The 27,299-nt window shown below is 42.6% G+C and overlaps 1 protein-coding gene across 1 annotated transcript in view; it reads right to left on the reverse strand.

Moving 5' to 3' along the window:
• Positions 1-27,299, reverse strand: part of CNTLN (centlein) — a gene marked incomplete at its 5' end in the record, with an annotated part of 249,541 nt that overhangs the window by 112,553 nt on the left and 109,689 nt on the right. Inside the window, 2 exons of the mRNA XM_015426574.1 lie at positions 9,840-9,931; positions 13,468-13,568. Coding sequence (XP_015282060.1) covers positions 9,840-9,931; positions 13,468-13,568 — 193 coding nt within the window. The remainder of the gene's footprint in view (positions 1-9,839; positions 9,932-13,467; positions 13,569-27,299) is intronic.

Genomic DNA, 27,299 nt, shown 5'->3' on the forward strand with positions numbered 1-27,299 from the left:
GAACCCTGCACTTGGAGTGCTGTGACCATCCTAGTGACAAGCTCCAAATAAGCCTTGGGCTCTTCAGTTGGTGAAAGGGAACCAGAACGGCGACCGTCATCCAGAATGAGAGTCACATCAGGGTTGAGATCACCCGAAATGGAGTGGTCAGACACCGAGTCCAAAACGTGGATAGGCAGCTGGGAGTCACAAGATGTAGAGTGACGGGCAACAGCCCTCAGAGAACCATGGCGAGAAGAAGACTTCCATGGCAGTGACTTAGAGTTTTAACCAAGTGGAATGCAATCTGTCTGAGAGGATAAAGCCGGCGGCAAAGTTGAAGGCTGGTGTTTAGACTTCTGAGCAGAGGTTGCTGTAGAGGCCACCTTAGGAGTCGACGTCGAGAGACTGGAGATTATAACGGGATCGAGTTTTGGAGCTGAAGTCGATTTCGACGACTTCAATATCGGCATCAAAGAGGTTTATTATCCTGCTTTTTAGGTTTCTGTTTCGAAGATTTAGCGTTCTCAGAGAGAGAAGGCAGCTTCTGAGGGGCAGAAGAAGCACAAGACGCTGTTGAAGACATTGTAGGGCGCAATGCAGCTTCCAAAAGAACTGTGCAAAGGTGGGCCGCCCTATTCCTATGGGCCGGCCTAGTGAACTTGGCACAATGAGGGCACGAGTCAACCCGATGAAACTCCCCCAAACAAATTAAACAAAGATCGTGGCCATTGTTAGGAGTTTAGCAGGACAACGGCAACACGGCTTAAAAAATAGGGTGCAGCCCATGCAAACACCTTCCCGACCAAGGGGAGGAGCGAAAGAACAAAAGTGAAGAAAAATAGTAAAGCACTCTTCTTTTTTGGGGCTTATTTTAGAAGAAAAACAAAGGAAAAGAGCAAAGACGAGAAGAAGTTAACGAAGAAAGGAGAAAAACCTCAGCTGAGGCCATTTGAAGAGCGATCGCTGCAAAGTGTGAACACGAAGGCAGTCGAAGAAGAACTGAGTGGAGGTGGCTCTCTTCCCCGCTCCAGGCACGCGCAGTCCGTGCCTGCTCCCCACGATGGGAAGACAGCCCGCCAAAAAGACTCCTGAGGCAAGTTCTGGAATATTCTCCGATCGAGGTCGTGTGCAGGCGCCCAACCCATGTGTGGGACTACACTGAGACCACGACGAAGATGAAGGTGGTTCATCGGCAAACATGTCATATACTCTAGAAATCATCTATCATATTTAAAGGATCACTATTCCAAATTGTACAAGTGGCCAACAATGTGGCAAATGTTCACTGTTTATAAGTGTGAGGCAGGCCCGTAGCCACATTGGGGCTCCCAATGGCAGTGCCACACCCCAAATCTGCCCTGCCCCTCCACCCCGAGTCCCCCCTCACCTTGATCCTCGCCTGGGGGAGCCAGGACCTGCCTTAGCTAGGCCAGGAGTCCCCAGCACCTCACTGTACCTGCACCAGCAGTGAGCTCCTCCCCACTGCACAGAATTAGAACTGATCTATAGCTAGTGGCGCCATGTTGCCCTCTCATGAATGGGGCAATGCACTCCTGAGCAGCCTGGGCAGGGAGTGGGCACTGGCTGTACTGCTGCCCGCCTGCTGGCCAACTTACTTGTCGAAGGCACAAGAGCAGGAGGAGCACAGCTCCCAAAGCCCTGTGCTGCTGCCACCCACCAGCAGCAGCCAAGAGCCAGGCAGTGCAAAGGAGAAGCCCTGCTGTGGCCTTGCCCCACACCATGCTCCCCTTGCCTCCCCCAGCACTTCAAGAGAGCAATTCTGCACCTTAGAGTAGAGCTTGGCCAGGCAGAGGCAGCCAGAATGAGTTTCCTCCTGGACCAAGGGTGCAAAGACCGTTTCCCATTTGGAGCTTGATCCAGGGGGCTGTTTCCGAGTGCAAGCTGCTTCCTCCCACCCACAGCCAATCTCCCCACCAGCTGCTTCCTCCCACCCCCCGACCAAAGATCTCCCATTCTGCAGAAAAGACTGACAGGTTACCAAGGCAGAGCTGGCTTGGTCCTCGTCAAGACAGTCTCCAGCCCAGGGTGGTTTCAGCTGCCCTTCGATATTCTGAACCAGGTAATTAGAGCAGTCACTAATCTAATCAGTGTTTATCTAATTTAGCTCCCACTCCTGGTCTTTACCCCCTCCTGCAGAAAAAGTTCTGGCTATGGGGTTGGTGTGAGGTGATAGACACTGGGACAAAAAAAGTCCAACTTCAAGTATAGGTTAATGGGGTCTGAACTTGCTGAGTCTCAGAGAAAAATGATCTTAGGGTTGTAAGTAAGTAGCTCAGTGGAAGTGTCAACCCAGTGTGCTGCAGCAATGAAAAAAGCAAACTCTATGTTAGGAAATACTTCTTTACACAGCAAGTGATTAAAATGAGGAATTTTCTGCCAGAGGAGGTACTGATGGCCACCGGCAGAGACAGCTTTAAAAGGGGACTAGACAGATTCATGGAGAATTGATATATCAGTGGCTATTAGCTATGGTGACTAAAGGGAACCTCCATGTTCAGAAGCACTCAACCTCTGAATCCAAGTGCCAGGAGGCAACACTGGGGAATGTGTCGGCCTCTGCGTCCTGTTGTTAGACCTCTGGAGGAACTGATTAGACACTGTGGGAGACAGTATGCTGGACTAGATGGATCACTGGTCTGATCCAGTAGGACTGTTCTTATTTATTAATGTCTTTGAAATCATGCAATGAACCTAAAAAAAACAAAGCTGTGACGACCCCTTTACTGGGGAGGTCTGGTTTCCCTTTAAAAGTGTACTTTATATTGCGCAGTCGGACCGAGAGAGCCTCCGCGTCTTTGCTCCAAAAAACGCAAAATAAAGACTAATTGAGGACTATAACGACAAAAACAACTTGCTGATAAGAATGGGGAAGCAAAGAGGAGGGAAAGGAGGGAAAGCAGCCAAGAAAAACAACGAGGGAGCTCAACAAAATGAGCAAACTATGCAACCATCGGATGAGGACTCCCCTCCCCCATTAGAAGTCGACTTGGAAGAAGAGGCACCTAGCCGGCAGAGTAAAAGAAAACGTGAGGACTCAATTACTAAGAAAGACATACAGACCATGCTGGTGGAAATGAAAAAAGAAATTAGAGACAGCATCACCCCTATTCATCAGAAACTGGATGCTATGAATCTCAGCCTAACAGATCTGCGGGAAAGGACTGACCAGGCACTGACGCAAGCTGCTATAAATAAGCAGGATATACAAAGCCTGAAGACTTTTGAGACTTGGAGTAAGTCCAAGATTATTCTTTTGGATATTAAGGCTCGGGAAAGGAAAATTAAATTCAGGGGAATCTCCCCAAACTTTTGCATAGACAAAGACCTCACGGACTCTTTAAATCTCTGGCTCCAGGAATTATTGCAGCTGCCGGCCGCACCAATTAGCCAAGCTTATCGGCTGAAACCACCACAAACAGGCTCGACTACTCTAATCCCAGATATTCTTGCTGAGCTGACAGATATCAAAGTAAAGGCTATCGTCTTAGAAGCTGCAAGGAAAAATAATGGGCTCCAACTAGAGGATACTAAAATACAAGTGTTCAAAGACTTGCCATCTGAGATATTAACAGCACGCCGGAACTTGAAACCAATTACAAAGCGGTTGACAGAAAAACAAATTAGATACCGCTGGCTTCCACTCGGACACTTACAAATAAATTACAAAGGCAGAGCCCACACCGTTTATGATGTCAAGTCCGGAGAGGAAATGCTAACTGCTTTACAACTTTAAGCTTTGGACAAAAAATGAGAGGACAACAGGTTTAACTCTAGATAAGCCGATTTAATATTAATATATTGTTTTAAACATGTGACACTAAGGTACAATAGGAGCATAGCGGGTAAGGCACTCGGGAGGAACTCCCTTATCACCTTCTATAGGGTGGGGCCTTAGGAAAAGACCCCCTTTGGGATTTCCAAAGTCCCATAGAGAGGTGGCAACATCCAAGAACTCCGCCATGAAGATTTAAATTATTTGGTTGTTGGTTTATCTTTCTATTTAAGAGCAATTAAAAGGCTTAATATAATACGGATAAGATATAAGAGAAACTGTCTGGGACAATAATAAATATCATTTTATTAAGTTTGTATTACTTGAGTTGGAGTTTAAGGAAATAAAAAATAGTTTTCTAAGCAATCACTGGCAATGACAGGGGGAAAAATCTTTTTGTTTTAATAACCATTATAATGTAAACAGCCATTGCCAGGGATACGGTGTAAAAGAGGATGTAATGGACTGTATAGTATCTGAAAAATCCAAACCTTTATAATATTCATCACTGGGTAGGTATATCGAGGGTTTAAGCTTTCGAGGGACTATGTAGTCTGAGGAAGGATTCTTTCCAGAGCTAGTATACTTGAATGAAATAGGATTTATTTAAAGAAAGCATAAATACGAGGGTAGAACCATGTAACTAGTAAAGTAGGTATAACACACCGTCTGCTCCCTACTGACAGGGATTTTTCCTTAGGTAACTTTGTAACACTTTTTCCTTCAAGTCCATATAATCTTTACTGTTTCCTAGACACTCAGCTTCAGCTTATAACTGTTTCAACACAGAACTGCTTGTCACTTTCTTTCAGACACAGCACTTAACTCTCATATCACACACAAGAAGGTCTCTCCTTCAGACCCCAGAACTAAACTCATCCCACACAGGGATGGGTCTCACTCCTCTCATACACAGAACTTCTGCTTCTCTCACAGAAATCAGAACTTAACTGATCTTCATCAACTGTCATATCTAACTGACCCTCTTGATAGACATTCAAATCCTCCACACAGCATCAATTCCAAAACCCCTCCCCCTCTCTGTCACTCACCAATCATAACACTTGCCTGATTCCAGCACTCTAGATTATCATCACAGCCATGCAAACCAAACTTTTAAAGCCACACACACACAGTTATACATGAAATCATTACAAAAGCATTAAAAAGTTTTGATGAAAAACTGGACTTTTCTTGCTAATAGGCCATTATCTGGGCTGTTTATCAATATTTTAGTACTGAAAGAAGCAGCATTGTGCCCAAGATCATTTTAATGAAAACGGTTAGAAGACACTCTGGAAGAGTTTACTACAGCTCTCAGCTATAGCTACTTCCCTACCACTGTCCAAGGACTGACATTCAACAAAGACAGCAATGCTTCACCTTCTCATGAGCCTGGCCAATACTTACAACACAGTTACTGTTCTTCTGTGTCGATGCTGATGTACAGGCCTTCCTACCTAAGTCATTTATTGCTTCAGTTTTGAAAGAGAGATTCTTCTTTATTTAAGGGGAAGACTGAATCATGTATAGGAAACAATGCAGGTCATCAAGGTTTATACCCTAAGGTTTCATGATAACACCTTATGTCCATAGAGAAAGAAATTACAGTGTACCTGGCAAACAAAATTACTCTGAAACACAGATGATAGGTGTGACATCCTCTACTGTAGCACTCAAATTATTTCAATTACTCACTCTACCTTAAGATAAATGAATGTGAGCATTTCCTGTTCTGTGTTATTATTTTAACATGATGTTTGTCATTCAGTAATAACGAGATGACAGCCTTCATTACCTGACCATATGGCAAGTGTTAGAAGTATACGCAATCAAATCATCTGCTGTAAATTACTGCATTTCCTACAAGCTAATTCAAAAACATAAGATAAATGGACATAGTTATAATGTTATTAAGTAACATGGTCTTGTATATTTAATTTCAGCATAGTTCCAAAATGTCTCTTTGAGAAACTTGATAAATAAGTTAGTGATGGGAAGGGGGAAAAATTGTGTGTGGGGGGGAGTAAACTATACCCCCTTAAGTGAACAGCTGTTAACAAACAAAACTACTAAAGAAAACTAGAAATACGTTCAAATTGTAAACTAATTGGAATAGTTTGTTAAGTGCACAGTGGAAAATGACAACTGCTGTTTCACCACTGTAGTTTCCCAAAATTCTTCTAGCTAAAACATACTATATATACATACAGTTGAAAAGTTTATACTTAGACTGTGCAAGGGTAAGAATTTTCTGCCCTCAGAAGAGTTCAACTACATCTTTCTTTATGAGTCACTGATATGTGTGTGCCTTTTCTGGAGGGAGGCAAGCCCACAAGAGTGACTCCTGCAGTAATGCAATAAGCAGCAACAGTGAGAGAAAATAATTCTTCTGTTTTTTTGTATGAGGAGTAATTAAATGACCCAATTGTACCCTCACAAAAATCATGAGAACTTAAGAAGAGTCCTACTGGATCAGATCAATGGTCCATCTAGTCCAGCATCCTGTCTCACACAGTGGCCAATCAGTTCCTCTGAACAGCCAACAATAGGGCATAGAGGCCAAAGTCTCTGAATGTGGAGGTTCCCCTCAGTCACCATGGCTAATATCTATTGATAGACTTTATTCTACATGAATCTATCTAATCCCCCTTTAAAGCTGTTTATTCCTGTGATCATCACTACATCCTCTGGCAGCAAATGCCACAGTCTAATCACTCTCTGTAAAGTAATATTTCCTTTCATCCATCTTGAATCTACTGCCCATCAACTTCATTGGATGCCCTCAAGTTCTAGTATATTGAAAGAGGGAGAACAAGTTCCCCTTGTCAACTTTCTCTACCCCATACAGAATGTTATAAACCTCAATCATGTCCCCCCAGTCATCTCTTTTCTAAATGGAAAAGTCTCAACCTCTTCAGCCTTTTCTTATAGCGAAAGTCCTCCAACACCCTAATCGTCTTGGTTGCCCTCCTCTGTACTGTTTCCAGCTCTGCAATGTCCAGTGACCAGAAATGTACACAGTATTCCAAATGGGCTTCACTACAGATCTATACAGGGGCATTACAATATTGGCTGTTTTATTCTCAATCCCTTTCCTAATAATCCCCTAACACAGAGTTTACCTTTTTCACCGCTGCAGCACACTGGGTTGACACTTTCATTAGACTATCCACTATGACCTCAAAACCTTTTCCCCTCTCAGTCTCAGCAAGTTTAGACCCTATTCGCCTACACTTGAAGTTGGGATTTTTTTCTTCCAGTGTACATCACCTTACACTTACCAACATTGAACTTTATTTGCCACATTGTTGCCCACTCACCCAGTTTCTGGGTGCTCTTCACCCTGGGAGCTCTTCACAGTCAGCCTTGGTTTTCACCATCCTGAATAATTTGGTGCCCTCTGCAAACCTGGCCACTATACTACTCACCCCTAGTTCCAGATCACTGATGAATAAATTAAATACCGATCCTTGTGGAACAACACTGCCTACTTCCCTCCATTGTAAGAACTGTCCATTGATTCCTACCCTTTGATCCCTATCATTTAACCAGTTTTTAATCCATAAGAACACCCATCCTCTTATTTCATGACTGCTAAATTTATTCTGAAATCTTTGGTGAAGTACATTGGTCAAAAGCCTTTTGAAAATCCAAGTTTATAATGTCTACCAGGTCACCATTGTCTACGTGCTTGTTCACTTTCTCAAAGAACTCTGAAAGGCTGGTGAGGCAGGACTTCCCTTTGTGAAAGCCATGCTGATTTTCCTTCAGCAGGCTTTGTCCCTCTATGTGCCTAACAATTCTATCTTTGATTACAGTTTCTACTAATTTACCTGAGACAGAAGTTAGGCTAAGTGAAGTTAGGCTGACTGACCCTGGATCCATTTTTAAAAATTGGTGTAACACTTGCTACTTTCCAGTATTCTGGTACAGCAGCAGAATTTAGTAATAGGTTACTGTGATAGATTGTCAAGGGTTCATGCCTAACAGAGTCTGAGAACCTTTGAGTGACAGGCTGTTCGAACAGAATTCTGTTGCGAGAGTCAGTTAAGGAATGACAGTTGGGAATTGACCATTGAAGAGACAGTTAAGCACTGACTGTGGACTGGGTAGGAAGCTAAGAGAGTGAGTAGATCAAGGAGGATCCTCATTCAAGCCAAAAAATGGAAATAGCGTCTAGTAAAGAGAAGTGACCCCTGCCCAGTTAAGAAAGGAAATAGCTTCTAGAAAAGAGGAGTGATCCCTGGTATGTGTATAAAGAAGGATTTTGGAAACTTGGTTGTATGTTCCTGCCTTCTAAACCTTATGTGTTGGTAAAATTCAGAAACCTATGCCTGAGTGTATAAGCAGAAAGTGAAAAGAAAGCCTCTCTCCTTAAAGTTTTAAAGACCTTCTTGAATAGCAGAAACACTTCCCTCAGTTCCATGGGCTGGGCCAGCATCCATCCATCCACCTACCCACCTACCTAGGTGACAGGGTGGGACAGCCTTAGACAAACAAATAAGAACAACATAGATAAAAGGGGCTGCTCAATAAGAAAGAAGGCAGAAGGTTAACTCTTGTGTGTGAGGGAGGGAAGAGGGCGAGATTTGTGTATACTGTATATTGTTTATTATATCTGATGGAACCCGCCCTAAGCCTGCTATGCGAGGAGGGCGGGATATAAAACCAAATAAATAAATAAATAAATAATCAGAGTTACATGTATGGATTAGTAGATCAACTATCTGAATTCCTTAAGAACTCTTGGGTGTATGCTATCAAGACCTGGTTACTTATTGGTGTTTAATTTCTCCAATAGGACTAGAACTTAATCTCTGGTCACCTCAATATGGCTCAGTTCTTCAGACTCCCTTCCTGAAAATAGGGGCTGTGACATGGTTGTGTGCCCTACATCTTACATAGTGAACACAGAAGCAAAATAATTACTGAGCTTCTCTGCTATCTCCCCATCTTTCTTTATCTGCTTTAGTCACCTCCTTTATTTTCTACTGCATCTCAAGATCAGCCTCAAGGGTTTGATCAGGTGGGCGATAGTACACCCCCACTTTTAAGTAACTCTTAGGGCCCAGTATTTCCACCCATATCGCTTTTGTTGGGGACTTAATTCTCCTGATGTTTTCTAACTTATTTGATTCCATGCCCTCTTTGATGTACAATGCAAGACCTCGCCAACCCGTCCCTCAGTCAGAATTACCCAGTCCCAGGGGAAGCTGATTGAGCCAAGGCAAGGCCAGGGCAAGTCTACTCAGAAGTAAGTCCAATGTTATTCAGTAGTGCTTACTCCCAGGAATTAGAATCCTTAGAATTGCAGCTGTACAGCTGTAGCAGAGAGTTTCTGTGGGGCCTGGCTCTTTGGGCTCTTAGAAGGCTTTATTCTGGGCAAACCCATAGCGGCTGAGCAACAAATCAGGAAGTTCCTAACTTGAATTTCAGCTCTGTCATACAGTCAACAGATTTCCTTAATCTAATAGATGGTCACAAGCTTTGTCCTTCAGTTCCCATTTGTCATTTGACATGCTCAACAACCTTACAGGGTTGTTAGGTTTACAAAAGATAATGTATGTACAGCACCATACGAATGCTAAACTTTATTCTTGTTCATCCTCCATATCGCATCTGCAGTTCTCTCATGCTGTGATACTACACATTTATGTATACAATTGCATTTTGAAATAATTATTAGGTTTGCCAGCAGAAAAAATTTACCGGGCTTGCATTTTTTTTCTACCAAGCCAAAGCTTACACAAAAGAATAAACTAAAAAACTGTAGAGAACCTACATTTCAATTTACATCTAGATCATTTTTAGAGTTGTTTTATTCTATTTAAACATATTTTTAATTTTATTTGACCCTGCAAGAGACATAAATATATATTTTCCATGAGCATTGATTTCTGACACAATTTTGGCAGATATTTTTTTTTTTTGAATTATGGGAGGTAATTAAAAAAAAAGAACACATGGCTTACATTCATCAGTTCTGTCTTTTAACATATGATCCCTTATACTGAAATTGAGATTTAACTTGCTGGGCTCAATATTTTACAGATTAGGGTACCTTCTGTAATGTCTGAGCTGATATTTCTTTCACATTCTTCTTTGGAGTACTGCTCTTGACCCCATCCTCTTCACCAAGTCTAAAGAGCAGCTCTGGTAGGGGAATAAATAATATATTGTGACACTTAATATCAGAGTAAAACAATACTAAGGCATTTTAAGGAAATGGGTTCATCAGTTTCCCAATTGTGAATAATGAGGTCTATTTTCTTGTCGAGCCATTTGGTCAGTCTCAAAAGACTGACCTCTTTTCAAAGTCTTATGGTATATAATTATTAATCTTTGCAACAGCAGACTGTTTTTTTCCCTTACTACAAGATTTTCAAAGGTACAATAGATCTACAGGTTAAAGATGCTATACTTTTATTCCCATCTTCACTTTCCCCCCCTGTGCCTTAAAAGGCGAATTTGCTGTCTTTTTATCTACACAGTCACTAGCAGTTTTGTTCTCCGGGTCTTATCCCCTGCCAGGAGGATCAGAGTGATTGGTGAACAAAGCAAATAGTAACAGAATTAGGGTGGACAGAACTTTAAACTTCCTTTTTTAAAAGGTGAAAGTTCAGGTACTTTTCAGAATAAGTCACAGATGTCATTCCAGTGTAATGCTGAAGATTCATAGTAATTAGAAACTCCAGCAACCAACGGGTGACCCATGACTCTACATACCACTCTGAAAAGCATCTTATACATATACTAGATGGTATCCCTAGGCTGCTCCTCCTCATCACTCTAGTCCAAATCTTGAGCACCTAAAAAACTCGTTGTTAACACTTACTGTCCACATATTTAAAAAAAGAACAATATGTTCTCATACATGCAATCAGGTGTGAGGCAGCCCACATCCACACTATATCGTATGCCAAACCATTTGTGTAAGTGTGGCTCCAGCTATTTTTAATCAAACCGTCCCAGCATCTCTTTTTTTGGTGTATCATTTACAACCACATGTTGGAAATCACCCAGCACCACATGGGGAACCACACACACAAGTAGCATGCCCCATGAACCGTCACTTGACAATGGAAACATTAAATGATGGCTTACATGTGTGAATGGGCCATCAAATACGTCAGTCTGGTCTTAAATATCCTCCCATTGCTTTAAACAAAATGCTTTTTCAGTGAAGTCAGTTCCTACATTTTGCTGCCAGTCGTCAAGTATACATTAATCAAGGGTAGAGAAATCAAATGATATATGTACATGTGTCACAGCTGTGCTTTCAAGCAGCGACCACACAGCTGATTGCATTTGAATCAGGTATTAAACATGTCATATAAAGGAAGTGGATTGTAGCAAAACAGCTCAAATGTTGTAAAAATATTTTTTAAGCTAAGCAAAGAGATGTCTCCTTAGAGAATATTATCTGCTATACAGGGTAAAGGTTTGTTTCAGAAGTATCATTCAAAACTACAAGTGGACATAGCAGGTCAGTACAGAGCTCTCGATTCACAAACAAAGCAAAAGGAGAAGAAAAGCACGCCACCCTCTGTAGATTAACAATCCTCTTGGCATAAACAGTGACTAACAAGTTTGTTAGAGTGAATTAGAGCATTCTTTTGTCTTTGGAATGTGTCATGGCTAATTAAAACTTCTGTATTCATGGAATAAATGGAGCACTACTGTAAGATAATAAAAGCTGAAAAGCGTAAAACTGTGCAACTGGGGAATATGTACCTTTACCTTGATATTAATCTATTAACTCCCATGTTAGTTCCAAGCACACTCCCTCAGCACAGTGGTACTGCATACATTTCCTACTTCCTTTAAGCAGCTCTGTTACACAAAGCTGCTTTTCATCTTTTTCTAAATATTTACTCATTTTAATGTTAACTGTAGCATGTACATCAACATTTACTTCTAAGGGTTTTTTTAAAAAAAGTTTTTTAAATACTAAACTGATCAAAGCGGCTCAATGTTAATCTTAAAACATGATTAGATATATGAACTGGAACACCAAGTGTCAGAACACCACAGGGAGATTTTCTCCACATTAGCTTTTCTTTTGACCCCTACAAAGGTAATGCTTGGAATTGCAGGACCTGTATGGAAAAAAGGTACATAGATTAAAGGGGCTGCAGTGGGAAGAGGGTGAAAATCCATGACGGGAAGTATCAGCAACTGGTTGGGTATAATCCACTGGGGTTGGTTCCAGTACAGGGACTGCACAAGGATTGTCTATTGTTTCAGTGCGCATAAATACAAAATGGATCGGATCTAGCAATCTGCCAGCAGAAGACGCTGATGATCACATACCGCTTTCTCCTCTCCCCAGGAGCCATTTGTGACCATGAGACAGTCGACTCCCAGGACTGAGAGACTAATGTTGAGCAATAGCTATGTGGGTCAGAAGGCTGCATTAGGAAGGACTTCTGTCAGTGGAGTGTTGATGAAGAGGTAGCAAGGCCTATTTTGTTCCCTTCTGTTTCTGCACTGCAGCTGTCCAGCCCATGTAGCTATTATTCCAGGAGGGTCTTGTGACCCTGGAATCAACTTCCTTGGGATCAGAAATGGATTCTGGGGGTAAGGAAAATGGGTAAAATTACTTCCCAGGAACAGATTGCTGGATCCAACACATTGTGTACTTATTCAGACTGAAATAATAAATGGCAATTTTCCCAAGATCCATAATGTGAACAAATCAAAAGAGGCAATAACCACTGAATATATTCGTTGCAATTATTAAAGCTATGCAACATTTATTCTGAATATTCTCTATTATCCTGTTAAATACAGTCACTGCTACAACTACAATACAAGAGTAGTTACATTCATTACAGCTACGTTAATATGAAGCAATTCAGCTATAAACAGATAACTTATACAGGCTTCAACTTTCATTTTAATTACAATCATAATTGTTGTATGATTGTTGGTTATTTATTTAAAATGTCAGTTCATCTGGTTTAGCATAGCTTACAGAATGGTGATACAGTCATGAAGGCAAAAGAGGTAGAGAATAATTTGAATACTTTGAAAAAACTGAAGTAGCGTATAAAATGAATAGGTATAAACGTTATGATCAATTGCAAAACAAGTCTGGATGTACACATAATTCCCCTAGTTGACATGCAAATTGTTCTTATGAATCACAGGTTTTCTATGACATTGCAGGAAAAAATCTAGTGTGATTCATATTGCAGACCTAATAACCATTATTTGATATTAAATTCCCTGAAATTAATAGGATTTACTTGAGAGTCAATGTACTTGTGATTTAATTGTGCATGAGGAGAAATACTGACACAGAGTATCATTTTGAAAGGAAACCATGACATTTCTCACAGTGAAGAACTCTGCTTCAAAATCAAAATAAAATAAATAGCCCTTGGAAGAATTTATTGCTGAAGTAACTGACATAATGAACATGGAGAACTTGTTGTATGTGAAAGTGAGTTGTTATACATGGTCTTTTGATTCACTGTTTGATCACCATGTCAGTTCTTCAGCCCATCATGTCAGTGTAAGTGATCCTGTCATTGCTAGTTTGTAAGTAGAACAAACTACAGTTTCCTGTTTCAGATGATAAAGTATGAAGAGACATAAAGAAAAAGAGGAGGAGTTCTAAACCATGGTTTGAGTTCTAAACTAACACAATTCATGAACTGACATAAGGGCCAAATTGAGCCTACCTTCTCTTTCTTGTTGCAGACACAGATTCAGTTCTTGTATTGTAGCTTTATCCCTAGATACACACACTTTCATCTGATCCAATTCTTCCTCAAAATTCAGTCTAGAATAACATATAAAGAACTGAGTGTACTAAGGTATAGATTTTAAAAAATCAGTCAAAAAGATATATCCTACCAAAAATATGCAATTTAATATCAACCCCAGCATTATTAATAGTGACATTTTATATTGATTTCAGGGAACACATATCAATAGTTCAGGGCCCACAGCCAGACAATTTTCAGGGGGGAGGGGGACAACGTCACTTTGGATGTCACAAAAAGAAAATGAAAATAAACAAAATAAGTAAGGAGTAAGGAGACAGCCTAAAGTGCCAAGCAGGCCCACCCTCCTGAAACAAAGCCCATCTTCCTTAATGGGGCCCTCTCTCACCGATGGTGACAGGCAGGCAGAGGGGGAGGAAGCGGTAGCGATGAAGGGAGGGAAGGGCGAGCAGCAGGCAGACAGATGCTTGTAGTGACATCTTCTTCCCTGCGTGCTGCATCCAATGCCCACCCAGCCCTGGTGTTCTCGGTCCTGGAAATCCAGGCATGTCTCTTGCCACACACCCCAGCAGCCATGCCTGGCCAAGGACTCCTGGCCCAACTTGGTTCTGTGGCCTTTGGGGCTGCCGGGCTCCGTGCAGCAAAAGCCAAGAAGAATGGCCCACCCCTGCGCCAGCCACCCTGGGTCACATGAGGTTGCAAGGGCGGTGGGGGAGGAGCTCACTGCTGGCACATGTGCAGTGAGGCACCAGGGCGGGCCATTCTCCTCGGCTATTGCCGCGGTGTGTGCACAAGCAGCCATGCCTGGCTGAAAACCCCTGGCCTGGCTTGGGCAGGTCCTGTCTCCCTCAAGTGAGAATCAAGGTGAGGGTGGACTCGGAGTGGAGGCGCAGGAGGGGAGGGGCAGATTCGGGGTGGGGCATCTGTCATAGCTATGGCCCTGCAATAGTTCCTTTTCATATGAATGATGCAAGCAATTCTGCTCTTGTACTGGCTAACAAGAAAATTCTATATAACATAAACACTCATGAAAAATCTAAGAAAACTTAAAATCAGAGATCAAATCAGGGCCAACAGAGTTACAAAAGAAAAAATCTGTCAACTACCTGAAAACCAGTTCCCTGGCAAGGCGGATATAAATTGAAAATACTAAATAAATAAATAAATAAAACAAGAATATATTGTCATCATAGACTCTGCAGATTCTCCTGAAGATTTTCTGAATGAATACAGTAGATCCCTATTATAATGTCACATGTTCAAGCTTAAGCATTTTCTTACTAATAGATTTGATGGAAAAGGGAAAAATAAATGGCAATGTAAAGGCCATAATTTACAGATACAGTTGGCTCTGCTAGTTAATAATACAGCTCTCATAAATATCTGTAAGCCTACAGAGATTTCTATTTTCATTAAATCAATGTTTCAACTATACAAAACATTTAAAGTTTCGTATTCTGATACAGTTATCCAGACAGAAGCACACAAACCAATTAAATGAAATAATTAGGTAAACTGGCAGTTCTTGCTTCATCACTACACTTCCATTCATACACAAAGTATTTTATAATTAAAACACAGCAATGTATGTAAATTGTGGGATTTATAAGAATGAGAATTTTGAATTACATTTCACTGTTTTAACTTTTAAAAAATGTAACAGAAGAAAATATTTTGTATCAAGTTTCTAACTCATCAAACACAACACCAGCCAGCCATTTCCACTAAAGATCCTTAACTTTTCGTCATTAAAAAAAAAGATGTTACATGCACAAACATGGGAACCCCATGGAAAACCAAGTTGAAAAAGGATCTACAGCAGTGCATAGTGATTCTTTACACTAGTGCTTGTCATCCAAACTTTGATTCAATGCTGTGGGAAATTCGAATTAAAAAGTTTCCTTGCATTTGTCAAACACCCAATATTACACCAGTACAAATTTTTAATCAGTATATTACACCCTGATTTTGATCTATCACTCAAGCAATAAGTAGGAGAAACAAAAAATACCTTGGGAAGGGCAAGACCCATAAAGTTATGAAATGAGGGGGCAAATGTTATAAATATATCAACTAAACCAGCCACAGTAACAACAATTATGTCTCGTGGTTGCAATAGCAGTACAACAACAACAGAATGAACAATCACAACATATACTTCTGATTAATTATATAAACAAAATTTTACAGTGGAATCTAAACAGAAGTTTTATCCCACATATAATGTTCTCAAAGACAAAAAAATGGCTCTTCCTGCAAATACTCTTTATGTGTACATTCTTATTGTGTATTAGAGTCCATTAATAGGAATCTTCCATTTATAAATGCTGATGTGTTTTCTAGATAATTTCCACGTTTCGAGGAGAAACCTTCTTCTAAGGAGATTGCTTCATTCAAAAACAACCAACAATGTCAAAATTTTTATAAACAAAATTCCATAATTTCAGATCCACAGTATCAGTACTTCTCTAGAGGTGAGGAAAGAGTTCACAAAATATATACACTGGCTGCAGCTCTGCAATCTTTATGACTCGTGAAGGCATTGTTGGTTGTTCTCTGAACACCCAGCTTTCTTTCTTCCATTTTAAGGTAGTCTCTAGTCTCTTCCCTTGTGGAGATATGCCTTTTACTTATATCTTCACAAGGAAAGGGATAGAGACTTCCTTTTAAAAAAAGGAAAGCTGGGAATTCAGAGCCCCTGCTGTATCTATCATAACAGTATATCGATATTTTAGTACCATTTTTTTTAAATTAAAAACAAAACCAGCTGTCTTCTGGGAGGGGGGGGGGGGGGGGGGAGTGGTTTTACAATGATACCAGTGCAATCGTCAAAATGCATCTGGGAATGGGTGGGACAAAGAAAATGTAAAGAAACATTACTTACAAGGAAAAAGGTGTCTCAATCAGCTTCCAGGAAAAGATCAGGGTAAAAGTGGTCTCAACGAACCAGAAAGAAAAGGGGCGGGACAACAAAAAAACACAGTGAAAATTAAAGGCACAAAAAATGTGTAAGGAGACAGAAGCAGTATGGGGTTAAAACTGACAGAAAAACCCTATGCAGAAAAGCCCTCAGTATATACATATTCAAAAACAATGATGGTCCTCTCAAGAACAGTGTACAACGGAATATCCAAGAATCAAGCTGATTGCACAAAGTTAAATATAATTCTTTTGGAAATTTCACAGTCAGTATAGATTGGGACACAGACTGCAACCATGGAATCCAGCACCAAGAATGAAGCAGGACTGTTCTATTTGAAACTCCTACTAGGTCTTAGAAAAACAGGTTGCTTACCTGTAACTGATGGTCTTCGAGTGGTCATCTGTGCATTCACACCTCTGGGATATAGTGCGCCTGTGCCAACCCCTATCGGTATCATGGAAAGCAAAAGGGATTTTCACGCCCGCTCCCCAGTCACGTGCTGGGCTCCACTGCGCATGACTAGGGGAGGGGCACGACGATCCCACCAGTTCCTTCTGACCGCTGCCCCCAGGCTCCAAAGAAACGAAAGGACCAAAAAGACCGAAAACAGAGGGGAAGGAGGGGTGTGTGTGTGAATGCACAGATGACCACTCGAAGATCATCAGTTACAGGTAAGCAACCTGTTTATCTTCTTTGTGGTCTCTGTGCATCACACCTCTGGGAGATTAACAAGCAATATATGCCTACCTAGAGGAGGGAGCTGAAGGTCCTAGATCTGCACTGCCTGCAACACAGCTCGTCCAAGCACAGAACGTTGATGAAGACGCACATCTAGGGCATAGTGCTCCACGAACGTGTGCGGAGTGGCCCAAGTAGTTGCATTGCAGATATCTCCGAGTGACATCACTACTGCCTGGGTGGAATGTGCCCGGGGCGGGCCAGTGAGTAGCACAGTTTGATTGTCTCCATGATCCATTTGGACAGACGCTGGGACAGCAGCATCTTACCCTGAGCAGGTAAGATATGAAAAATGAATAGGGCTGGTGACTTCCTGAAAGGCTGCATCCTATTCAGGTAAAAGAGCAAAGCCCGTTTGACGTCCAATGAATGAAAACGGCATTCCTCATCGGTCTTAGGGGAGGGGAAGAACACCGGGAGAACAATGTCAGCCTGCAGATAAAACTGAAACCACTTTAGGCAGGAACAAAACATCTGGAGCCAACGCAACCCCGTCATGACGAAAGCTCAGGTATGGGGAATCACAACAAAGTAGGTCCCACGCTGGAGTAGGGCCACGCGACGGAGGAAAGAGGTGGTTCAAGCCCTTAAGGAACCTTTTGGTCTGTGGGTGAGAGAAGACAAGAGTGGCCATCCACAGCTGGAAGATTAGCGGAAATGGCAGCTAAATACATTTTCAGCAAGGCACAACTAAGCCCCAAGTCCAAACAGGACAACAAGAAACCAAAGACGGATGTTAAGTCCGACGGAGGCAGTGGCAATACCAACAAACTGAGGTAAGATAAGAATTTCTTCCACTTCCTGGCATAAGAAGCTCGTGTAGACGGCTTGTGATAGTTCAATAAGACATGGTCTATCCTGTCTCTGAGTGTTAAAAAAGGATCCTCCGTGCAGTGAGCTTGAGGTGCAGTACATCGTGATGTAGTACCTGCCCCTTCCGAGTGAGGAGAAGATCTGGTGCCGGAGAAAAGTGGGTGAAGGAGCCCTTGGATAGGTGGAGCAGAGTGGGGAACCAGTGCTGTCGGGGCCACCATGGAGTCACCGCGGTCTTTCCCTCATTATTTTGATGATTACCTTGGTAAGCAGAGAAATCAGGGGGAAGAGGAACACATGCCTGTGTGACCATGGGAAGAGAAGACCATCCCCCAGGGACAGTGGGTCTGCCCCCGTTCTGGAACAGTACAGATGACATTTCTTGTTCTGACGTGTCACTAACACGTCCACATCTGGGTGACCCCAGTTGTGAAATGTCAGCTGAAGGTACGTCCAATTGAGTTCCCACTCGTGCCACGATGCACCTCCTCTGCTCAGGGAGTCCGCCTGTACATTCAGAGCCCCCAGCAGGGGGGCGGCTATTAAGAAGGTGTCCCATGACTGGCATTCATCACAGATTTCCAGAGCCAGTCGACAAAGTCCCCTGGATACCGTGCCTCCCTGACGGTTGATATAGCAGAGGGCTGTGGTGTTGTCGGTGAGAACAGCGATCACCTGTTCGGCCAGTATATGGTGGAAAGATCTGAGTGAGTACTGGATAGCCAGCAGTTCCAGGAAATTGATGTGGTGGTGGGCTACATGAGGTTCCCAATCGAGCCCCTACACAAATTCCCTTGAGATGTGCTCCCCAACCCCAGAGGGACGCATCTGTGGTCAGTGTCAGTGTTGGGGTTGGAGGGTGGAATGGGGCTTCTGCTAGGAGATTCTGTAGACTTCTCCACCAGAGTAATGAAGCTGATACGGTTGATGGGAGGATGAACCTTTGAGATTGAAGTTGTTGTTGTGGATGGAATTTCTGAACAAACCACAGTTGCAGTGGTCACATCCGAAGTCTGGCAAAGACAATTACTGTGGTGATCGCCATTAGCCCCAATAATTGCTGGATTTGCCTCACAGAGGCATCTCCCCTCTGAAGGAAGAGATCTATGAGATTGACAATGTCATTTGCCCTTTGGGGAAGAAGAAACACTTTGCATACAGTGGAGTCCAGGATCGCTCCTATAATCTGCACTCGTGTGGAGGGGAATAACATCAATTTTTTGAGATTTACCTTGAGACCCAAGGTTTCTAGGGTAGTCAAGGTTAGGTTGATGTGGCTGAGCAGGGAGGTCTCGGAATCTGTCACCAACAACCAGTCGTCGATGTACGGGAATATTTGGATGTCCTTTAATCGAAGGTATGCTACAATGACCACCATCACCTTTGTAAAGACTCGGGGTGCCGTGGACAAACCAAAAGGAAGGGCTAGCACTGGAAATGCCTGTTTCCTACTGAAAACCGCAGAAACATCCTGTGGGTTGGATGAATGGACACGTGGAAATACGTATCTTGGAGATCCAGAGTCACCATCCATACTCCCCGGTTTAGGAGTGGGAGGATGTTTTGCAAAGCTGTCATCCTGAATTTCTTGTAAGTGATGCAGCGGTTTAGGTTTATGAGGTACATAATGGGAAGGAGGCCTCCATCCTTCTTTGGGACCGTGAAATAACGTGAATAAAAACTTGTTTGATGCTGGGCTACAGGAACTGGTTCTAAGGCATCTTTTTGGAGGAGGTTTTGGATCTCTATTAAGAGCGAGTCCGAGGATGGGGTGACTATGAAGTTGGCAGCCACAGGGATCTGGTAAAACTCTATAAGATATCCCTCCTTGATGATCGAAAGGACCCATTATACGCTGTCAAGCAGGCAAGTAGGGAAACAGGCGATTCTGCTTAGGAACCTTTGGAGCCTTTGCTCTAGATTGTGTGGTGGACTAGAACTTAGATTTTCCCTCTTAAGGGCGTGAAGAGCTGCTTGGGAATCTTTGCCATTGTAGCTCGGGCGAGGATTTTTATGAGGGTCTGTGAGACCGCCGCTTATTCTAAGGTTTCCCTTTGCTGAGCTTAGAGATCAATGTGACCCCTAAGTTGCAAGATGTTTTGATGCTCTTATCAAGCTCTTGTAACACTGTATCAGTAGTAGAGCTAAAGAGTCCATCACCTTCAAAGGGAAGGTCCTCTACAATAGTCTTGGTGTCCTGTTGTAGCATCGTGGATCGTAGCCAAGCATGGCACTGAAGGGCAATAGACGAGGTGAGGGTCTTGGCTGAAACATCCAGCGTGTGCTTGGAGGCATTGAGTTGGTGCTTCACCAAGAGCATGCCCTCCTTTTGGATTTGCCTAGCTTGGTGGTTGAGGTCGTCCGGGAGAGCAGCAACAAATTCGGACATCTGTTCCCATAGGGCATGCTGATATCATCCCATACAGGCAGTATAATTGGAGGTTTTGATATCCAATGCTCCTGCGGAGTAGAATTTTCTACCAAAGGAGACTAACTTCCTACCCTCCTTGTCAGAGGGTGTGGAATGGCTGCGCTTGCCTTTGGCTAAAGAAGTCACAACCACAGAGTTCGGCTTAGGGTGGATGAACAGAAATTCAGTGCCCATCTCTTGTACCTTATACATATGATCCATCCCTTGCTGGAAATAGAGATGGAAGAAGGATGCGACCATGGAGCCTTAGCCATTTGCAAGAGGACCGAGGTCATGGGGAGAGCAATGGCTGTCGAGGTGTCCATATGGATGATGTCAAAAGCTGAATCTTTAACTGCTGAAGGAGGATGGGCACTTGTCAGGGCTAGTGTGTTGGCCATTCGCATAATGAAGTCCCCGTAAGACTTAACATCTTCAGAAGGGGATATTGGGAGATTATCCTCTACTTGTTGTGGTGGAGAGGGTTCCACTGGAGGAGTGGGTTCTCATAACCAGACTGTGATGAATCGGAAAAGTCGGAACGATCAAAGGGTTCAGAAAATGACATTTGGAGAATCGGTGTTGATGGCGTCGGTTCCGATGGTTCTTTAAACTTTGTCGATATCAATAATGGAGGATTATGATGCTTGGCTATAGGTTGTGATGGTTGTGGTCTGATTAACTCTAGCATTGGGGGAGGGTCCTGATACTGAGAGAGCCAAGATGAAGAGGACCGGTGATCCCATTCCGTTGGTGATTGTGGGGGAAGCCATGGCATGCCTTCCGGAAATGGATAGGCCATGTACAGATACTACCATTGGCTTTGGTCCCAAGTGGAAGGAGGGGGGTGGAAAGATCCCACAGGTCGATCCCGATTGTCAGGTCTGTGTGGAGAAGGGTATACAGAGGTGCCTGCTCCATGTTCCAAGTGTAGGCTTTCAACACTGGGGGAGCGGGGGACCTGTGTTAAGTCCATGTCTTGCTCAGAGTCCGTGGACTGGATGGGACTGTTAAAAATATTTGTTTATGTTTCTTTGTTTTGGAAGACTCAAAAGAACCACACCAAACACGGTTAAGTTTAAATGGTGTTTATCTAACTATTTACTGGTGAATAATTAAATAACAGTTTGTATATATCTAGAGTTATTTCTAACAGACCAACATAGAGCTATTACAGTTTAACTCTCAGAAACACCAACTGACAGTGAGTAGCAAAATAACTGTCACTCTCAGAATCTCAGTGTACAACCAAGACAGACGCGACAGCCAATCAGACTTCAAGTTGTCTCACACAGATAAGATTGACAGAGCCCCACAGTACACGCCCACATCTCTCATGCTTGAATCTTCAAATTGTCTGCTGGTGTAACCTAACTTTACAAATATAAACTTATCTCTGCACTTGTGCCTCTACATGTATAATCTGACAGGGGCATAGCAAAGGTGAATGAGGTGCACCTTGTGGCTGCCCACGGCCAGATAAATCAAGCAAACTGGCTCCTGAGGACATTGCTCCCGCAGCCCAGCAAGGGGTCGATGGGGTCTTGGTGGGGGAGCCCTTTTTGTGCTTATGCTTGATAAGCCAATTGTCCTTGCCATTCCTGCATTTTTGAGGGGAGTAAGGGCGTTGGACTGGGGTGCCGGGATTAGGCGTTTTAACACCTATCTGTCGGCGTTGACATAGGCCGGTGTCGGAGACAGCGTGGCCGTCGATCCCAATGCAGGAGTCGACATCGAAGCGCGCCCTGATGGTCGGGGAACCAAAATCTCCTGGATATTCCAGGCCCCAGAAACATCGAACTTGCGGTTACTAGGGCCAGGGCGTTTTCGGTGGCGGTTCCTGCCTGGTGGAATGAGCTCCCAGAAGAGATCCGGGCCCTGTGGGACTTGGTGCAGTTCCGCAGGGCCTGTAAAATGCAAGGGAACATATAATCACATATTATGGGAGATAGAAAGCAGAACTCAACATGGGTTTTCCTATGCTTGGCATCATGTCTTGTCCTGCCTTCCATAACATTTTCTAAGAAATAAGATAGGAGGGAACTTTCACATGGAATTACTGTTTATGACATTATGACATTTGATGTAGTCTCAAGTTGCAGTTGCTTGCATCTAAAACTCTTGCATTTCTAATACTTTGCATTTCCCCGAGTTCTACAATTCAAACGGCTCTTTCTAATAAAATAGTAATAATTAATTTATACAGAATAAGAAAAGAATTCCAAAATTCAGCCGAAATACTATAAAATACAATAATTATCTTCATGAAGACTTCATATGGGAAAATAATAACAGATTAACTAATTATCATGACCTTAGGCAACACAACAGAATACATGTAATATCCAGAGGCATTTATGTCAGCTCCTATATCCAAGATATCTGCAGTATAGAAGTGATTCTAAAAAGATCCATCAGGAAATTTGCAAGATCATTTCTCAGAAACCTGACTTCTCTATGATCAGTCCTTACATACTGGAGCTTATTGCAGACTAGGGAGCAAAGCCCGTTGAGGAGGAATACAACAGGCCGCCTAGAGAGGTAGGGTGGGTGGGTGAGTGGGTGGGTGAAGGAAGGAAGGGTGGAGGGAGACAGCTGTGGCTGTGTGTCCGGCGGGACGGGTGGGTTGGCGAAGCGGACGGGTGGGGGAGGGAGAGAGAGAGAGAAAGTGGGGGGGAGAAGGGAAGTGGGTGGGTTTGAGAACCTTCCTCTCCTCCTGTCATTACCCCCGCGGTTCCCTGCCGTGCCTCCTGCCTGGCCCCGGCTCCCTGTAAAGGGAAGGACGCGGCCACTCCCTTTCCTGGCCGTCTCTCCACCTCTGGCCTTGCCGTCATTCCGGTCAGCTGGTGTTCGTCGTGAGGGCGGTTTCTGTCCACTGGCCAGTCCTTGGTGCCCGCGGCTTCTCCTGACGCTTGGGCCTCGGCGTCTCCCGATGCTCGGTTCCTCCTCGGCTCCTCTGGCGCTTTGCCGCAGTCTCCGGACCTCCAGGGCTCTTCTCTGCCCCCGCCTGGCCCCGGTCCTCTGTTGGGGTAAGGCTCGCCGTTGGGTGGGGTCGTGTTGGGAGGGGCCCTGGACCGTCCGTTCTCCCGGTGATCGGGCGTAGTCCCGGTTGGACAGGGGACACAGGAGTCGAAGCAGGAGCGCGCTCCCCTCTCCTCCTCCCCCTCCCCGCTCTTACGGAGGCGGCCGGCGCCTCCAGCCACTCACGGCTCTCGCCTTCTGGCCCGGCAGCTATGTGACCCGTGCCTTGGCCAGGGCGGCGACCTCCATCTCACCCACGCGGAAATTCTCTTGGTGGCCCTCGTCTGTCCCCGCTGGCACTTTCCCTCGTCGTGCCCCGCTGTGTGAAGCTGCGTCAGAGGCGAGACTCAGAGAACATGGCCAATGGAACCTGGGTAAGCCTTTGAGGGACAGCGCAGCCGGCCAAACACTGTGGGTGCGCATTTTCTGTCCTCTGCATCAGTTTGCGTCTTACTGAATTATATATAAGGGAGAGATACCTCTTGCCACACCTTGTCTTCTCTTTGCTGTTACTGCCTACATAACGTATCTTAGGTATACACCAAAAACATAAAATACAGACCCTAAAAAGTGCAGCACTACAAACATATATATCATCTAGATAGGTTCCTCAGGGAAGCCGGATTAGCTGTTGCCCCACAATGAGAATATATTTGGCGGTAAACCCAGTTATGTCCAAATATAATGCATGAAATGAGCCCACTGAAAAGGAGAACCTACAGTTTTACTTCTATCCATCAGGAAAAGACAACAATTGAAGCGTGATAATTAACAACTGATGTGCCTTTTCTCCTGAGAAGTTTCATAAACATTGTGTTATCAACCTTAACACATTTAAAGCAATGAAATGTTTCTTCAGTACTTGAACTTGGATGGAAAAGGTAAAGATGTTTTAGTAAAAGAGAGAATCAGTCCAAAGAAGGAATGCTGTAATTAAAGAGAAAATACCATGCAGATTGGACCAGCTAGCCAAAATATGGGAAATAAACTGACATCCCAAATTAGAATTGTAAAAGGATAGGTGAAGTCCCAACATTTCTTGCTGTTTGGTATTATACACTAGTACTTTTTCAGTATGAGGCTGTAGGCTAACCTCAAAGCAATTATTCAAAACTTTCCAATTACTGAGAGAATTTAATGTGTTTCTGAATATAGAAGGATAGCCAAGCTACTGTTTCTCATCATATCATACCTATATATTTAATATCTAAACTCATGGATCAGGGCCACACTGACACTAAACAGATTTTCCTGAAAATTTGGATCAGGTGATTGGAGCCATGAGTGGACAGGACAAGACAGCTTTTTCTACACACCTGAAAAACATCCCAGGTTTGCAGAAAAATCTGAAATCTAAAAATATATACTGGAGGGGCTTAAACCCCCTGAGAAGAAATACATTTTTCTCTTGGAAGGATGGCAAGCAGCAAACCTCCACTTGGTGATTTAAACATCCCCCCCCCTTCTCTCTGGGCACAGAACTGCCTGGGAAGGAGGAGGTCCATCAATGGCTTTCCAGGTGCACTTTTAAGAAATGCTAATGAGTTTAGACAAAGAAATGGTCAAGCCTCCCCCTCTTTCTCCCCCCTTCTCCAGGCAGAGAACAAAGTTTGGAGTGCTTTAGACTAGAACACTCTAGGAATAATCTCCAGGAAGGGGCTGGAGGAAACACTTCTTTGACCTGGCCTTACTGGGTCAAGTGAGAGGGGGAAACAGAGGTGATCAAACTTCCTTGCAATAGGAAAAAGGTCTCTTTGTTTGGGATGCTGCTGTTAGGAGAACTCTGAGCTGGACTCTGCAAGGAGGCAGCCATATTGATCAAGTGCTGGCTTAAAAATTGTGAGAGATCTTCAAGGTAATGGTAACTCTGTAGAGATTTGTAGCTGGCTAAGCTTAAAGAGCCTGGCATGTTTTAACAGCTACTAGGGCATGTATAGCGAGCCAGACATATGATTTGCATTTCCCCCAGTTTCCTTTTATTTTCCTTGTTCAATTTGGTGCTGTGCTAAATTATGCTTGTAAGTTTTTTCTTTCTTTTTTTTTTTTTTTTTGGTAAACAATTTTTTTATTTTCTCAGGAATACAACATATAAAACTTTTCATTCTATCAATTGTCTACCCCATTCCCAGTTCCTCCCCTCCCTCCAATGGCTTCCCACAATGCTTCCACCCCTGCTCCAAATTACTTCATATCATCAACAATATCAGTTTCTCATCATTACAATCTAAAGATAACATCATTTGACTTAATATTGATCTAAACATATTAAGTTTTGTTTCACATCCCAGTTCTTTTCCAGATAAATTTTAAAGTCATTCCATTCTCCAAAAAACTCATCGTCTTCTTTGTTATTCAGTTTTTTTGTAATCTTATCCATTTGTGCCATGAACAGAACTTTTTGTATCCATTCTTCAACCTCTGGTACCTTTTCTGTCTTCCAAAACTGAGCATAAATCATTCTCGCTGTCACTATCAGGTACCAGAGTAAAGTCTTTTTAGTCGTATTGACTTCTTCCATTTTAAGTCCCAAAAGCAGAATTTCCGGTGCTTTTTTAAAAGAACATTTCAATATTTTTTGCATTTCATTGTGGACTTTTGTCCAAAAGTCTACAGCTTTCTCACAAGTCCACCACATATGATAAAATGAGCCCTCATGCCTCTTACATTTCCAGCATTTGTTTGACATATTTTGATTCATATTTGCAATTTTCTTAGGTGTCATGTACCACCTATACATCATCTTATAACAATTTTCTTTAACATTAGTACATGTCGAGATCTTAATAGAATTTTTCCACAAATATTCCCAGGTTTCCATAGCCACTTCCTTATTCATATTAATAGCCCATTTTAACATTTGTTCTTTAACAGTTTCATCTTCAGTATACCATTTTAACAACACCTTATACATTTTAGAAATATTTTTTCCTCCTCCACTCTCCCAAACCTTTTCAATTTCATTTTTTTCCTCTCTAAAACCATAGTTTTTTTTGTCAGATCTAAAAAGATCATAAATCTGCATATATTTCAACCACTCATATTCATATTCAATTTCATTCTGCTTTTTCATTACCCACTCTGTTCCCTCTTTTTTAATTAAATCTCTATATGGCAACCAGTCTCTACCTCGCTGTCTTGAGTAAGATATCAACACTTCTACTGGTACAATCCACAATGGTCTTAAGTCACTCTGGTACTTCTTATATCTTGTCCATACCATATACAAAGCTTTTCTCACCAAGTGAAGTTTAAAAAAACTGTCCATTTTTATCTTGTCATACCATAAATATGCATGCCAGCCAAATCTACAATCATGCCCTTCCAACCCCAACAATCTGTCATTTTCAAGCTTCACCCATTGATCCATCCATGTTAGACAAACCGCTTCATAATATAGTCTAAGATTTGGCATTTGTAGACCTCCTCTTTCTTTGGCATCACAAAGTATTTTCATTTTGATCCTTGGTTTCTTGCCTGCCCAAACAAATTTTGACAACTCTTGTTGCCACTTGGCCAACAAATCCGTTTTATGCAGAATTGGTATTGTTTGGAACAGGAACATCAAACGTGGTAGGACATTCATTTTTATAACTGATATTCTTCCCATCAGTGATAAGTTCATTTTATCCCATTTCTTAAAATCTTGAGTCAGCTTAGTCCATAATTTCTCATAATTATTCTTATATAGGTCTATATTTTTTGCCGTTAATTCAATTCCAAGGTATTTTGTTTTTTTAACTACTTCACATTGTACCAGTTCTTGTAGTTCCACTTGTTTTTGTTTGATCATGTTTTTACATATAAGTTTTGTTTTATTCTTATTTACGTAAAAGCCGGCCAATTCTCCAAACTCCTTTATTTTTTGAAAAAGCAATGTCAATT

The sequence above is a fragment of the Gekko japonicus genome, unplaced genomic scaffold, assembly GCF_001447785.1.
Source record: "Gekko japonicus isolate JY-2015 unplaced genomic scaffold, Gekko_japonicus_V1.1 scaffold1479, whole genome shotgun sequence".
NCBI classification, from domain to species: Eukaryota; Metazoa; Chordata; class Lepidosauria; order Squamata; family Gekkonidae; genus Gekko; species Gekko japonicus.